Source organism: Tricharina praecox (assembly GCF_024521635.1).
Source record: "Tricharina praecox strain CBS 144465 chromosome Unknown BZA05scaffold_2, whole genome shotgun sequence".
Taxonomy (NCBI): Eukaryota; Fungi; Ascomycota; class Pezizomycetes; order Pezizales; family Pyronemataceae; genus Tricharina; species Tricharina praecox.
Window position 1 is genome coordinate 1,328,449 of NW_026250404.1, and position 14,035 is coordinate 1,342,483.

Consider the following 14,035-nt stretch of genomic DNA (forward strand, 5'->3'; position numbering starts at 1 on the left):
GGAAGGTCGTGTACATAGCGGGCGGCGGAGAGCGGAGAACTGCGACAGCCGTGGTTGGGCAAGCAGAACTACTCCACTTTTCTTCTGCCGGGTAATTAGGCAGTCTAGCCGTCAAGATGACTAACTCTCTTAAGATAGTCAGATCAATCCGAAGTTGCGTCGTACAGTACCTAACCTTAGATAAGCGTTCGATTTTGGTGCAGCTCGCTTGAATTTCTTCTCTCTCGGACAGAGAGAAAAGGCAGATGGAATATAGAGTATCAAAAGCATTCTCTCATGACCCATGACAACGATCAATTCACGTATGGCGTGGGAGTCTTGTGTAAATATGTTGTTCTCTGCTCAAAAGTATCATACGGACAAGATTTGCGAGCCATCCACGTCTGATATGCCTATTGTATTCATCTATGGGTGTAAACCTAGATATCAGTAAGTATATCCTATCTCTTGTACATATACTTTGCTTGTGGTTACATACGACCGTGTAAGTGTGATGTGGAAATCCTGGATATCGTTGTAATATGGAGTCATTCTTTGCGTAGCCGTTGCGTAGGCGGTTACTTGGTCATGACGACGGCGGGGGGCACTGGCCACCTATCAGCCTTCATATATGTCCTCTCTCGAGGCCTTCAGACTTCTTTCTACTCAATATTCATTCATACTTTCCAACAAGTTATGATGATGTACGGGCAAGTGATCGGTTATGACTGGACACACACTACATGCTGACGGTTCCGAAACCCCCGCTCTCAGCGGAGCAGAAATGAATTCTGACTTTCCGGTCACTATTGCGATGTCCCTTAACACCGTTGCCCCAGACGACTCTGAAGTTGAGGACTTCGATAACGAAGAAGAAGAGGACCAAGACGAGGACGCAGTCAGCCCATCTTTTCCACGCACCACAGGAAGAAGACGCAGAAGATTCCGACAACGATCCGGAAAAATACTGGACTTATACTATGCGCAGTACCAGTACCTGGAATCGAAGAGACCACACACTTCCCGTTGTAGCCATTGGTACTGCGCATAGTATAAGTCCAGTATTTTTCCGGATCGTTGTCCGAATCTTCTACGTCTTCCTGTGGTGCGTGGAACGATGGGCTAAGCGCGTACTCGTCTTGGTCCTCTTCTTCTTCAATCTGAGTCCTCAACTTCAGAGTCGTCTGGGGCAACGGTGTTAAGGGACATCGCAATAGTGACCGGAAAGTCAGAATTCATTTCTGCTCCGCTGAGAGTGGGGGTTTCGGAACCGTCAGCATGTAGTGTTTGTGTCCAGTCTCTAACTATCAATGGCGACTGAGACATCCCTGGGGGGTGGAGGACATCGCCATCGTGCTCGGTGAAGAGTATGTACAATTGCTGTATTGCAGTGGAGTTTCGGATAGGCAGGGCGTTTCCGGTTTTTTCGCCGGCAAAGACCTTAAGTGCGAGTATCGCCTGAGAGGATTGCCGAACTGCGTGGCTTCCAAATGTCGTAGTTGTCTAAGGAAAGTTTCTCGATGGATCCGTAGCAACCAAAGGTTTATCCGCAGGAGGTGGGTTATAAGTTGTTTGAATAGTATGGTAGCTATGGAAGGATATTCTGATTAAGGCGCTGGTCCGGGCTCATAACCTATTGGAATGTGTGAACAAGTATTGTATTGTTTGGGTCTGAAAGCCTCGAGAGAAGACAGGAAAGAGGGGTGGTAGGCGGCCAGTGCTTCCCGCCGTCATGACCGCGTAAGCGACCAACGTGTGAGATGTTACAACCGCTGCCTGTGACGTTACGAGTGACACCTTGTGAGCATTAGTGCTTCATGTCCTTTGACTGGATCACTGGTTATTCCAGAGCTTCAAATCGTCCCGTCGCTGACCTGATTGTCTTTAGACCATCATATTAACGATCTCTTGATGCCTCCATAGACGCTTTTGGAGGTCACGGTCATGGGAGTGATGCCCCTTACGTAACCTTTCCATTCCTCCCCTTCCTGTTGGATGTGAGCTGCATATTCTGATGCGGGAATGAGGCATAGACGTTTGACAGCTGCATGCGTTGGTTATGCCAGGGCGGATCGGGAGGATGAGGCAGGTCTATATTCAGTTTCGGTTGAGCAAAGTTCAAACAGCAGGAGTTCTCGTTGGTCGTGTAGGATGGTATCTATGTGCAGCCCTCTGATTGTCACGACCGGTTCCGGTCGAGTACGGAACGATGAAACAACAAAGATAGTGAGCGTACTGAGGCGGGTAGTGGAGACGGGTGGCCCATCGAATGACTAAACAACAAAGTGCAGCACACTGATCGTCCCACGTAACTCTAACCAATGAGGGATTCTAGGCCCTTTTCCCTAACTAAACCCTGTGCCGTTGCACTCGCTAACCGCCCTTGCAGGGCTGCAGTGACCAGGCGGGACTCGGTATCACCTCAAAAGAGAGCTACTCAAGCCGGCCCACGCGCAACACCGCCAAGAATCGATCTACAAAGTCTCGCCATGATCTACGGCACTCATTCAGTTGCACTGTGCAGGGCTTCTTCTCTGGCTGTCCCTTCCAAAGTGCGTTTTCTGTTACATAGCAACGGCCCGATCAACGCTCGGATAAAGGAAAGTGAAATTTCATGCCGATATCGGCCTAGGTGCCAGCCCTATCACAATTGCAACCTCCACCTTCTCACCATCACCACGACCACCACCGCCATTCCCATTCCCATCCCCACCAGTGTTCCCAGTATTCCCACGCCAACTCGCCAGCGTACAGTTCGACGAAGACATATCACCCTGACTTTTCCCGCTCTCCCGATCACCGGTCGTCGTCCTCTCTCCGGAGACGTAGCTCGCCAACTCCCCGGCCGCCGTCGGTGCAGGCGACGTATTCGTTTTCCGCCGCCACAGGCTCCGCAGCGATGGTAAGCAGAAGGCAATGCTGGCTGTGCAGTACTCCACGGCGTTCCAGACTTCGATTGTCTCGTTGAGTGCGATGGCTTCGTATATATCATCCGCAAGGATGTAGCGCCGGATGAACAGGTACCGGACGAAGGAGGCGAGGATGGAGATGCCGCCGACGAAGTAGACGAAGCAGAGTGACCACCAGGCTACGGTGCCTAGACGAATCTCGCGGAGGACCATGAGGGGAACAATGAGCACTTGTTACACACTTCGTCAGTTGAGGCACAGGTGACGGCGGAGGAGGAAGACGTACATGCAATGTCCGAAATCATGTTGACGGTCGTCATCCACGACATGCACGGAACGTTGAGAGGAAGGCAGTACAGTGCGTGGAGGCTTATACTCCCCACGAAAGCGAGAAAGACGATGACCACGGTCATCCACAGTACGCCCCTTGCCCACCTGTTGCAGTAGGGCACTATACGGAAGTACGTGGACAGGAACGCGGTCTTTATGAACCACAGCGTGAACACATACCAGTATCCCCCGAGCCGGAAGAACTATCGGGCCGTTAACATCGGAGTGCGCGGCATTAGGAGGAGAGCAGACGCACCGTTGATGTGGGATCCACTTGCACTGGTGACAGACCAACTGGGTTCACCAGCCATTTCAGCAACTGAACGCGTGCGCGTGTATTGACGATCGTCCATGTAAGAATGAAGAGGTTTCCGAGCACAAGGGCGACATTCCCGACAAGGTATGTTTTCGGGAGTGGATCGAGTTTGAGACGACGTTGGTGGTGGAATCTGAGGCCAGTGATAACCAGGACCAGACAGGTTAATGTGATGTCGAGGGCGATGTAACCGCTGATTTTGTGTGTCCACTGCATTTTTGATGCTTCTTCGCTTGTTTGAAGGATGAGAAGATGGCCAGCCTTCAACCCAGGGACCGTATGAACATAATACCTCGACTCTCAATTTGCGGCAGGCAGCATGTTGGAGTCAACGCACGCGGCCTCCTGCGATGTGGGGGGCTGGGGGGAAGTCCATAAGTATTTCCCATGTGGACGGCGACAAAGGGCCCAGGGGTGATAACAACAAAGAAGAAGAAGCAAAACCATACCCCGCTGCTTGCATCACGCGTGAGGCAGTGATTTTGCCGGGTCGGGAGATGACCGAGAAAACAAACCGCACGGCTCGCAAGCTCACACGACAAAGGTGAAACTTGTCAGCCAGAATTTCAAAGTAATGGCATTTTATCACCAATCTCATCAACGATGAGAAGTGCTTCGCTAATCTGCTAGGCAGTAGGCTGATACTACAGCATAGTTACTCTTGTGCAGATGTGATATATCGTGATCACCATCGTTCTAGGCCGCTGCGCAAGCTCGCGGCACAAAGCAAAGCCCCGTATTTTGGAACACTGCCATGCACAGGATGGAGATTCGCATCCAGCATTGGCCCCTATAAATGGAACGTGGGGGAGTGGGGTATTCCGGACGGGGCAGTTTATCGATTTCAGCTCGTAAATAACTGTATGCACCCCACGGCAAGGTTCGCTTAGCTCGCTTCTTCCCGCGTACCACTGGGCTGGCTACGCAAGCATGACACGACGGATTTTGACGAAGAAGGCATTGATTCGGCGAGAGCCATCAGTCCAGACTCCAGAGCACGCAAAGACATGTGGGAGTAACGTTTTCCCCCCAAGCTTCCGATTCTCGCTTGTAATAGCTGGGAAAAGGCAAGGCTCCTGCGCCTGCTCGTATCGGCTTGCTAAAATTTTAGGCTGAGTGGGCAATCCCGGCGGAACGGATGAACGGGCCCGGGTCCGAAAACGATTGCTCCGGAACGGGGAGATCAACGAGGCTTTAACTCCATGTCCCGAGCTTCTTCAAGGAGAACTGGGAGCATTTCCGGCAGAGAACACGTTGTTTTCATATTTACCAGGAAATGGGGTCGAACTACCCGGGAGGGACCCTATGAAATGTTGGTGCTCACCCGTCCCAGGTCATTACCGGTGCAGTTAATACCTGACTTGTAATTTCTCAGAGGCGTGTTTGCCATGCTTCCCTAAAGTGGTGCAATAATGCGAACCATTTGCATGCATATCTACATACCTCTGGGCTCGATTCTGCCGCAGAGACGCTTCCAGGTCGTTCGAAAAACTGCCGTCAAATGTCGGGAAATAATAAACAATGAGCGATGTCGGGCCGGACACTGGCTGTGAGGATTGAAGGTATGGTATACCTACATATAGTATATAGCATCCTCTCTCCGGATGAAGTTGATATGCAGGGACCTCAGACCTGGGATAACTTTTCTCGTTTCATCGTCTTTGCATCCGGTCAGCTTCGCCACGGAGGGCATTTATTCCAATTCTGACACCCCGAAAGTGCGATATAATTGGGCCTCCTTGGTTCGTTCGTTATGTACAAATGTTCAATCATGCCGTACTCGTATTTAATCGGTAGAGATTAAATATGGCTGCATACACTTTTTCTCCTGTGTATTCTTCCTGCGGTACGGATCACTGTCTCGGTGTGATAACCTCGACTCCCGTGCCCTCCGCCTACCCACTCACCATTCCCCACTCTCCTTAACTCCGTCCAGAAACTCACCGATATCCCAATGCAGACGATATCGTCTCTGACTACGGTGGAGGTGGGTTGGACGGTCCAAAGAATCAGACTGCTGGCTCTGGGTTGATTCAGCGAGTGATTATCCATGTTCACTACCAATTATGAGTAGTAGTCACAGCTTCTCACCCCCACAAACTATCCGATTCCCCCTCAAAACAATCTTCTTGAAAATATTGATTGTACTCTACTCTAACTAGAGCACCTCGACCATATCCGGCCGCGCAATCAGCCGCAACTACCGAAGCTGCTGGAAAGAGCATCCGGGGTTGGGGAGGGTATATGATGTTGGTTAACTATCATAAGTAGTATCATCTTATGCCAGATCCGGATTCGGAACATGAATGCTGGAGCTCGAGCACTGTCTCTCTCAACTCTCAACTATCAACTCTCGGGAACCTGGAGGGGTACCAGCACACTCGCAGCGAGTCAAAGACATGCGACATGCGAAATGCGAAATGCGAATCCGATCGAAATCCCGTTTCGGATACCTAGGGCTCTTGGTCCTTGGATATGTATGCACCTATATAGCGGCGGGGTGGGGTTACGACAGCGGCGGAGGTCAGAGCTGCCTATGTCTCTACCGGGCCTCCCAGCCAGCGAGCTGAAGACAACGTATTCCGCACGGTTGAAGGATCTAACGAGTAACGAAGCCACGGTTGACACCCACCTCCCTTCTCCACGGTACCGCTGGTCCGTTGCACTACTAGGTACATAGTAAATTCCCAACAATCCACGGGATATCGATCGACACTCCGCGCGCGCGAGCGCGCATGTGCATGCCTCGCGAGTCATAAAAGGCCGATGGATGGTGTGGCATGTGCGCGAGAATCGAAGGAAAGGAAAGGAAGGTGCCGGGCGAGCGCGCGCCTTGGGTGCGGAGCGGGAAGGTGAGCAGAGCAGATCAGCGGTGTCCGAGGCTCCGAGTCTCCGAGTTTCCGAGGTACGGTATGAATGATGCATCATAGATATGCATGGTCTCGCCCAGCCTTTGGACTACGGTAGGTAGGTTAGGTATGCATACGTTCGATGGCAGCAAAACACATGCCGCCCGCCCGCTTGGAAGTTTGCTCCAGCCTCCACGTGTCGACATCCATATCCAAAATCCAAATCCAAGTTTCGCACTCCCGATTCCCATTCCCGGTTCTCGATCCCCAATTCCCGGAAAACAGTGCCCACAAAGCCACCAGTATGTACTCTACTATATCCCAAGGAACTTCTTCGGTGGGAGTCGGGCGGAGGGCCAACTAGCCCACTAGGCAGCCAGGGCTCCAGGGCCCCGCTTGGGGGTACTTCGACAGCACGCCCGCGCCATGTGGTCCGTTACAACTCGCAACTTGCGTATGCATTTATCCACCCTCGGTTTCCTCTCGCGTAACTAGATGGATGAATATGGATATGTATGTGGTTTCCTCTCGGCTCCAGCACAGCACCGATGATGGTTCTCCAACCGTACGAGAGATCGCCAGACCGGGACCGGGAACGGGGGAGCTAACCAAGGTAGCGGTTATATAGTAGGAAGTACTCTACATAGATACTCTTGACCACCCCCCGCCCCCGCGGCCCCGCCCCCACCCCCACCCACGCTGGGAGCCTAAGTACAAGTCGGAAGGAGCCAGAGTGCGCGGACCAATTCGGTGCCGCCGAACCGAACCGAATACGCATGGAAAACTGGAGTCTGGTGGTGGGTGCGAGAACTGGTGGGTGCGTGAACTGGTGGGTGCTTGACAGACACTGGACAGCCCGGCGGAAACGCCGGGAGAGGTCTGGATGTCTCGCGCTTGCTTGGACATCAGTAGATACTCTAGATGCTAGGACGAGCACGTGGGGGTACTCTACTCGTACCGGTATGTACTTAGGGGAACACACAAATACCGGTACCGGTAGGTACAGACCTGACTGCGTTGGACCGCAAAGTCGAATCGAAGGGGAGTGAAGGAGAAGGACAAGGAAAGGAAACGGGGGGTATGATGCAGAAAGTTAATAGGAGGAGGAGGAGTAGTGCATCCTCTCAAAGTACCGGTAGGTATCATAGACACTCAATTTCTCTCGGCATTCCGTCCCCCAGGCCGAGTGCAACAGCGCAACAGCGCTCGACAATTCCTGCCGAGAGTTGGAGTCGACGATGGACCTTGAAGATTTCACAAGCTACCACCTACTTGCATGAATTCCCCATCCCCGTAACCATATCTTCTCCCTCGTCGCCTCCTTTCCATGTCTCATAGGTACCTAGGCCTGCGGCTTGCCGGGACTGTTCGAGTCATGTGTGAGCCCTACCGTATCTCTGGGCCCGGCATATGAGAGCCATAACTACTAGAGAGAAGAAGGGCGCGAGGACCGCTCAGAGCATCCGGTTGCCCTTTCGCGCGGATACGCTACGGTACGCTACGGTTCTGTGTCTGTGTCCGTGTCTGTGTCTATGTCTGTCTGTGGCCACAATCTCCCGCTCCCGCTCCCGTTCCTGTGGATGCACATACATACGGTGGATACATACGGTGGATACATACCACAACTTGTTGAACTCGTACATGGGTAACTACCGTATCACAGCAATCCGCCGTTCCACTCCACTCCACTGGAAGGAAGGAAGCGAGAGAGGTGGAGGAGGATGAGGTGGAGGAAGCGAGCGAACGGCAATATGTAGATCGGACAAGATCGAACCGCCACTTGCTACCTGCTACTGGCCTTCACGAGATTCCCATGATCCCATCCTGGCCAGCCGCCATTCAGACTCTAGAGCAGAATAGCGTATGTTACAGTGTCAGCCGTTCATGCAAGTGGCGATTAGTCAGACAGGACATGGCTGACTTCAGCCGTACCGGACACAAACATCCAAGCATGTGTTTCTACACGTGGGATCTTCACTGTTTAAAGATTCATCTTTGAGCTCACGGATTCGAGATGGCTGCCCCTCCCCCCATGGCGGAGAGAGATGATCGATCGATCATCGAGGTATCGTGGTCCGTAGTCCGTGGCAGGTGGGCGGGTGGGTGTGGGGGAGGTGAAAAAGGAAATGGCCATGAAGCATGAAGGGAAGAGGGGACGCTCGTTAACCTACTCTATGTCCACGTGTGTGTGGATTCGTAACTATCGGAGAAGAGCGGGTGTCGTGGTTGTGGGGAGAGGGGCAGCCTGGCAGGAGATTGTGGGGTTTGTTTTTCTCGATGGCGGGGTTTTGTCCTGCTTGTCGTGGATCTGTTTTGTTTTTTTGTATGAAGAGCTGTCTTCTGACGCCAGGCAGAGGGAACCGGAAAGCTTGATTTTGGGTGATCCGTAGATATTAGGCTTGGATTTACACGATGCGGCCAGCTGGAAGCCGCTGCAGGTTTGCCCTCTCGCACCCACTACCACCACTATGAAGCGGATCCTCCACACTCTACTGCACCAGCTCACCCTACATACACACCTACATGCCCACCACCTCACGTGGTTTGGCTCGTCTATACTACCTACTAATACTACTAGTAGTAAGCGATCAACGAGCGAGCGACTGAGGTGTGTGTGTATGGGCTACCGCATATACATACATCTAAAAAACGAGATCAGCATCATGGGGTGGAAATCGAAAAGTGGATGGATGACCACGGAAAGTCGCATATAGTAAAGACGGATTACATAGGTCCAGTGGTCCACGCCCGTCGCCCAAGTTTACGCTCGCGGCAGCATCGTAACTACTATAGGCATGCGCGGTAATGTGGGTGGATGGCCTCATAGGTAGATGGATGGTCTCATAGATGGATGGTCTCATGGATGGGTGCGTGGATGGATGCGTGAATGCGAACGGACTGACGGCGGAAGCCGCTACCTCGCTCGGGCGAGAATCACAGAATCACTGGTTGGGTTTTTCGTATTCGCACTCGTTCCGTTCTCCGTTTTCCCTTCTGGTACATTCATGCGTAAATAAGAACTTAGATAGGTAGTGGTAGGTAGTGGTAGGTAGTTGTAGGTAGTTGTAGGTAGTGGTAGGTACCTACGGTATGAGGGTACCGTACCGTACAGCGCCGAGGCTGCTGGGCTGGCCCTGCGCGCCTGTCGGCCGCCGACCGCCAGCGTTTGCCTACCGAGAAACGTACCTAGAAGCCGCGGCTGGCTACTAATTAGTAGGAACTGGATCGGGTCTATGGGTTAAAATCTTATATACAGTAGAGTATGATACCCAGATATTACGAGGAAGGTACCTATCCCACCTTCCCGGCCAGATCAGATCGAATGGGGAATTCTCTCGTTCGGTTCGCCTGGTGGTAGGTATTTTGATGGCATGCGAAACACTCATCTTTTGAAACCTGCAGCGCTGTCTGGTAGCGACTGCTAACAGGTATGTACCTAATTGCCATGGTTATCGCACGCTACCTACCGTAACTATTGCGATGGAGTGGATCATAGGTATCATATCTATCCTCGGACTAAGCAAGTAGGAACTGCCGGCTTGCCTCTTGCCTCTTGCTTCTTGCCTCTTGGGGTTTCGGCCACCTGAACCTGAACCTCGAGTTCTGGATCTCGGGATTCGACCACGTTCCTATCCTACCGGTATCCTATCTCACCCGAAACGGTGCATGGACGAGTGCAAGCCAGGTGCTGCCTAGTTGGTTGGTTGGTTGGTTGGTTATGTGGCTATGCAAATGCACCAGCTTTGTCGGTGCATGTTGGCCATACAGCGGTAGAGTCATGGAGGGAGGGTATGTATCTCGGCCATGGTTACATACGAGACAAGACAAGACAAGACCCCTCAAACCAGCAGATCTGTGGGTATAGTATGGTATGCACGAACGGCGTAACTACTTGGATAGCAGTACCATGTAGTATGCACATAATCTCAAGAAACATGGTAAAGTGGGCGGCAGCGGTCGTGGTTGATGCGGGATTTCCACGGGCGCACACGAGTCACGGTTCTTCTTCTTCTTCTTCTCCTCGCTGGCTGGCTGTCCTGTCGTTGGTTGGTTGGTTGGTTGGTTGGTTGGTTGGTTGGTTGGTTGGTTGGTGCCGACTCCGAGTGGCTGAGTGACCGCAGGCCCGCAGTTGCCTTGGCCCCGCCGCCACTTCTGCGCGGTATGCTATGTAGAGTTTGTATGTATGTGCCTACTTTAGAGTTAAAGCTCCGCGAACAGCCACGTTGCTTGTCACTTGCCTCATGGACGGGAACCCTTGCTAGTTATGAACTCGCAGCTGTCGAGAGGAGTAAGGCCGCACGCATCCCTGTAACTTCGTATAGAGTGTGCGCTGTGTAGTGCACATATGTACCGTATGGTTGTTGCGGCATTGCGCGACACGGCTACTGCTACTGCCGCAGCGGCGTTGATGACGGCGGCGGCGGCAGTGATGACGGCGGCCGCGAGAGGATGGGTGCTGGTACCGGTATGTATCGTCCGGCGTGGATACCTATGCGACGGTTGGTTAGCCTCCACTGCTGTTGGAGTAGGTACATAAGCAAGTACTTGGGTAGGTGGGTAAGTACTTGCCCAGGTATCTTGCAGAAAACCCAGGGCCGGAGACTTGCAACCTGCTCGGGCATCATTGTCCCTCTTCTTCACCCGCATTCGGCCGTGGCCGTGGACTGGTCAGTTACGTGGTAACAAGTACAATACGTACCACCGTATCGTACCCGGTAATAACCCGCTGGACTTGGAAGTTGTCGGGCTATGCCCGACAGTCCGACAGTCCAAGCAACTGCACACGGTGCGACCCCAGCTGCATGCGAGAACCCGTCCTTCAAACACGGTGCCGGCCGGCCGCCGGATGCGGCGTCTGGATACCGTAGTTAGCTGGACCGCCGGAACTCGAGGTCTCGAAGGGTATGATATCGTCAGCAGTTCTGGATGTAGGTACCTGGCAGCGAGATGGGGGAGAGCCCGGAGGGGGGGCGCGCGGCCGCGGATGCAAACGACACCCACCCACCCACCCACCCCCCACAGCAGCCGCAGCAGCCTCCCGTTCTGTGGGCCTGTGGCCACCGGATTGACACGGGGATCGGTGGGAACGAGTAGAATAGTAGTAGCCGTACTCGAGAGAACGGACGGACGGCGTTCGATCGATCCTGAGGCTTCAATGTATGGCTCAAGCTAAGTTAAGCTCGCAACAGTGCATCGTGTAGATCATGCACACAGAGTACTGTACACGATCCACTCCGTCCACTGCATAGACGACTATACACGATCCACGTCGTCCATCGTGGGACTCCTTACCAAACTCTGGTCGTAAGCAAATCGTGACCAGTCTCCAACATCGATCGAACGCACGTACGCACGCCCGGACATCTCAAGAATCGGACACCGCCGGAAAACGTGGCACAGCGGGAGCGGGTGGGGGGCATCGACGATGACCCTCGTGTGAGACCAGCAAGCGAGCCAGCATGTTCCGACCAACCATACCGGTACATTAGGTAAATACCATCTCGACGGATCTCCGGGGGTAAGTGATTGTGAATCTCGTCGTCGATCGTTTGCGGATTCCATTCCATTCACATTCGAATTCGGCGGACTACGGTACTAGCTCTCGCACGTTGTTTCGGCGGCGGAAGCGAAAGTGAAAGCGGCGAACGTTGTTGCTCGCACGCGTCCGGCCGTGACCAGCGGAGAGGAAAGCCACAGAGCCTAGAGGAACCACACATCTCGTCCTACCCTCTCGGTTCTGGTTCTTTTCTTTGCAACATAGATCTCGGGAGAATGTGCTGCGGCAGTTCGGGTCGCAACAGCTTTTTCTCCGATCCTTTACTGCATTGTACATATTATGATAGTCTGGTAGTGTGGGATTCGGGGGGCCGGACCCGATTCGGTCGCCTCAATGTTGAGATGTTCTCTGTTGCTGCTTCTATGATCGCCTACCTAGTCGGCCAGTCTGTTGTTCTGAAGACACGAGACATCAGACATTATCACCACCATCAGGTATTATTAGGACCCGTTTGGATACGCTCACTTTTCAGTTCCAATTTTAGAGCCAAATTCAGTTCCTGAAAAAACTGACAGTTTTCGCTAACTAGTCCTCTCCGTCGTTGCATGCGGCCGCCCTGCGCTTCTCGATGCCGGCGGTCTTCCTCTTCCTCAGCTTGGCGAGCACGGAGGCGATGGCTGTGCCGACTGACTGGCTGGCTGACTGGCTGGCTGGCTGGCTGGCTGGCTGGCTGGCCGGCCGAACCAAGCGGGACTCAGCCCGTTCGGTCGCTCGGGCCATGCCATCCGTCACAATTCACGACTGCGCACCGTTCGGAACTCGGACACTTGGCGTAAGGCGGCGTTTTAAACGGTGACGGGCTCCAGTAGAGCACCTACTGTACAATACATACGACCCTCTCGCCTGATGGGCAATCCATTCCGCCATTCTCGCTTAGTGTTCGCCACCGCTATTCACCGTTCACCATTCGCCGTTCGCCGTTCCCCGTTCCCCGTTCACCATCGATATCCGTCACCGCCGTCTCGTGCAACAGCGCACAGCACAGCAGCGCTGCCCGTCTTCCCGTCTGCCTACATACCGTACCCACTTACCATATGTACCTGGTTTGCGTGTGTTGTGTGGCATAACTAACTCTCGTGATGTGGCCGAACTCTTGTCTTGTGGCACAACTCTTGGCTTGTGGCGGAACTCTTGCCTTGACCATGGCATAACTTTTGTCTTACTATGGCGCAGCTCTTGTCTGGTGGGCTGGTGATTCCAGAAGAGTCCAAGATGACTATGCACCTGTGTATGCACATATTCGCCTCGTACCTACCGTACTTACTTGCCTATCCCCGGTCTCAGCTGCTCTGCCTAGAGTAGATATCGTACTCTCCGCGGTGCCAGTGCCTGGATATACGCACCCACAGCTCGTGCCCAGCTACGGCGAGAGTGGTGAGCGTTTCTTACCGCATATCGGTGCCCATCAGCCTGCGTCGTCCTTTCCTCCGTCTCGTCGCCCCGCGCCTCCCCTTTTCCGCTTCATCCTCCGCTGTCTCCGCCGCCGTCCGTCCTTGTTGTGTCCGCCTGCCTGCCGGACATTATTATTATCCGTGCGTCCATAGGCACTCGCGATACCGTACATACCGACTACATACAGAGCTACTTACGCTCTCGGCAGACTCCCATTAGTTGGTTAGTTGGGTGGAATCCGCGCACCCGCACCCGCACCTGCACCTGCACCCCTCCTCCTCTTCCCTCCCTCGCCCTCGTCTTCGCCCATGCAAAGAAAGTCCTAGGACAAGGGAGCCCCCCCTCCCCCCCTCCAGAAGCGCGTTCTCCACGAGGGATCCCTAGACACCACCTACTCTACTTTACTCCACATACCTTGCCTGGAAAGCCCCTCCCCCGACTCGCTCTATTCCACCCGCATTGGAGCGGAGAGAGACACATCCACTCCATCCACTCCATCTGCCTACTCTGCACACACGCAGACGTCGTTAATCAACAACACCACCACCACCTGCCCTGATCCACCGACTCACCTACTTTACCTACATCTTACTTACTCACTTCCTTACTCACCTACCTCTTGCTCTACCCCATATCCACATACCACTACTCTACTTTGCCCTCTTCTTCGCCCCCAAAGTCCCAGGCACTTAACCTCCCTTGG

General features: G+C 53.4%; 2 protein-coding genes across 2 annotated transcripts; one reads left to right on the forward strand and one right to left on the reverse strand.

Moving 5' to 3' along the window:
• Nucleotides 1–2,521: 2,521 nt before the first annotated feature.
• Nucleotides 2,522–4,065, reverse strand: BZA05DRAFT_470690 (uncharacterized protein). The gene is made up of 4 exons (XM_051487914.1): nucleotides 3,984–4,065; nucleotides 3,475–3,894; nucleotides 3,175–3,421; nucleotides 2,522–3,118 (listed from the first exon to the last, which is right to left on the reverse strand). The coding sequence occupies exons 2-4, from the start codon at nucleotides 3,748–3,750 to the stop codon at nucleotides 2,592–2,594; spliced, it is 1,050 nt and encodes a 349-aa protein (XP_051343590.1). The 5' UTR covers nucleotides 3,751–3,894; nucleotides 3,984–4,065; the 3' UTR covers nucleotides 2,522–2,591.
• Nucleotides 4,066–8,768: 4,703 nt separating this feature from the next.
• Nucleotides 8,769–9,443, forward strand: BZA05DRAFT_385013 (uncharacterized protein). The gene has a single exon (XM_051482368.1). The coding sequence runs from the start codon at nucleotides 8,852–8,854 to the stop codon at nucleotides 9,095–9,097; it is 246 nt and encodes an 81-aa protein (XP_051343591.1). The 5' UTR covers nucleotides 8,769–8,851; the 3' UTR covers nucleotides 9,098–9,443.
• The last annotated feature ends 4,592 nt before the right edge of the window (nucleotides 9,444–14,035 follow it).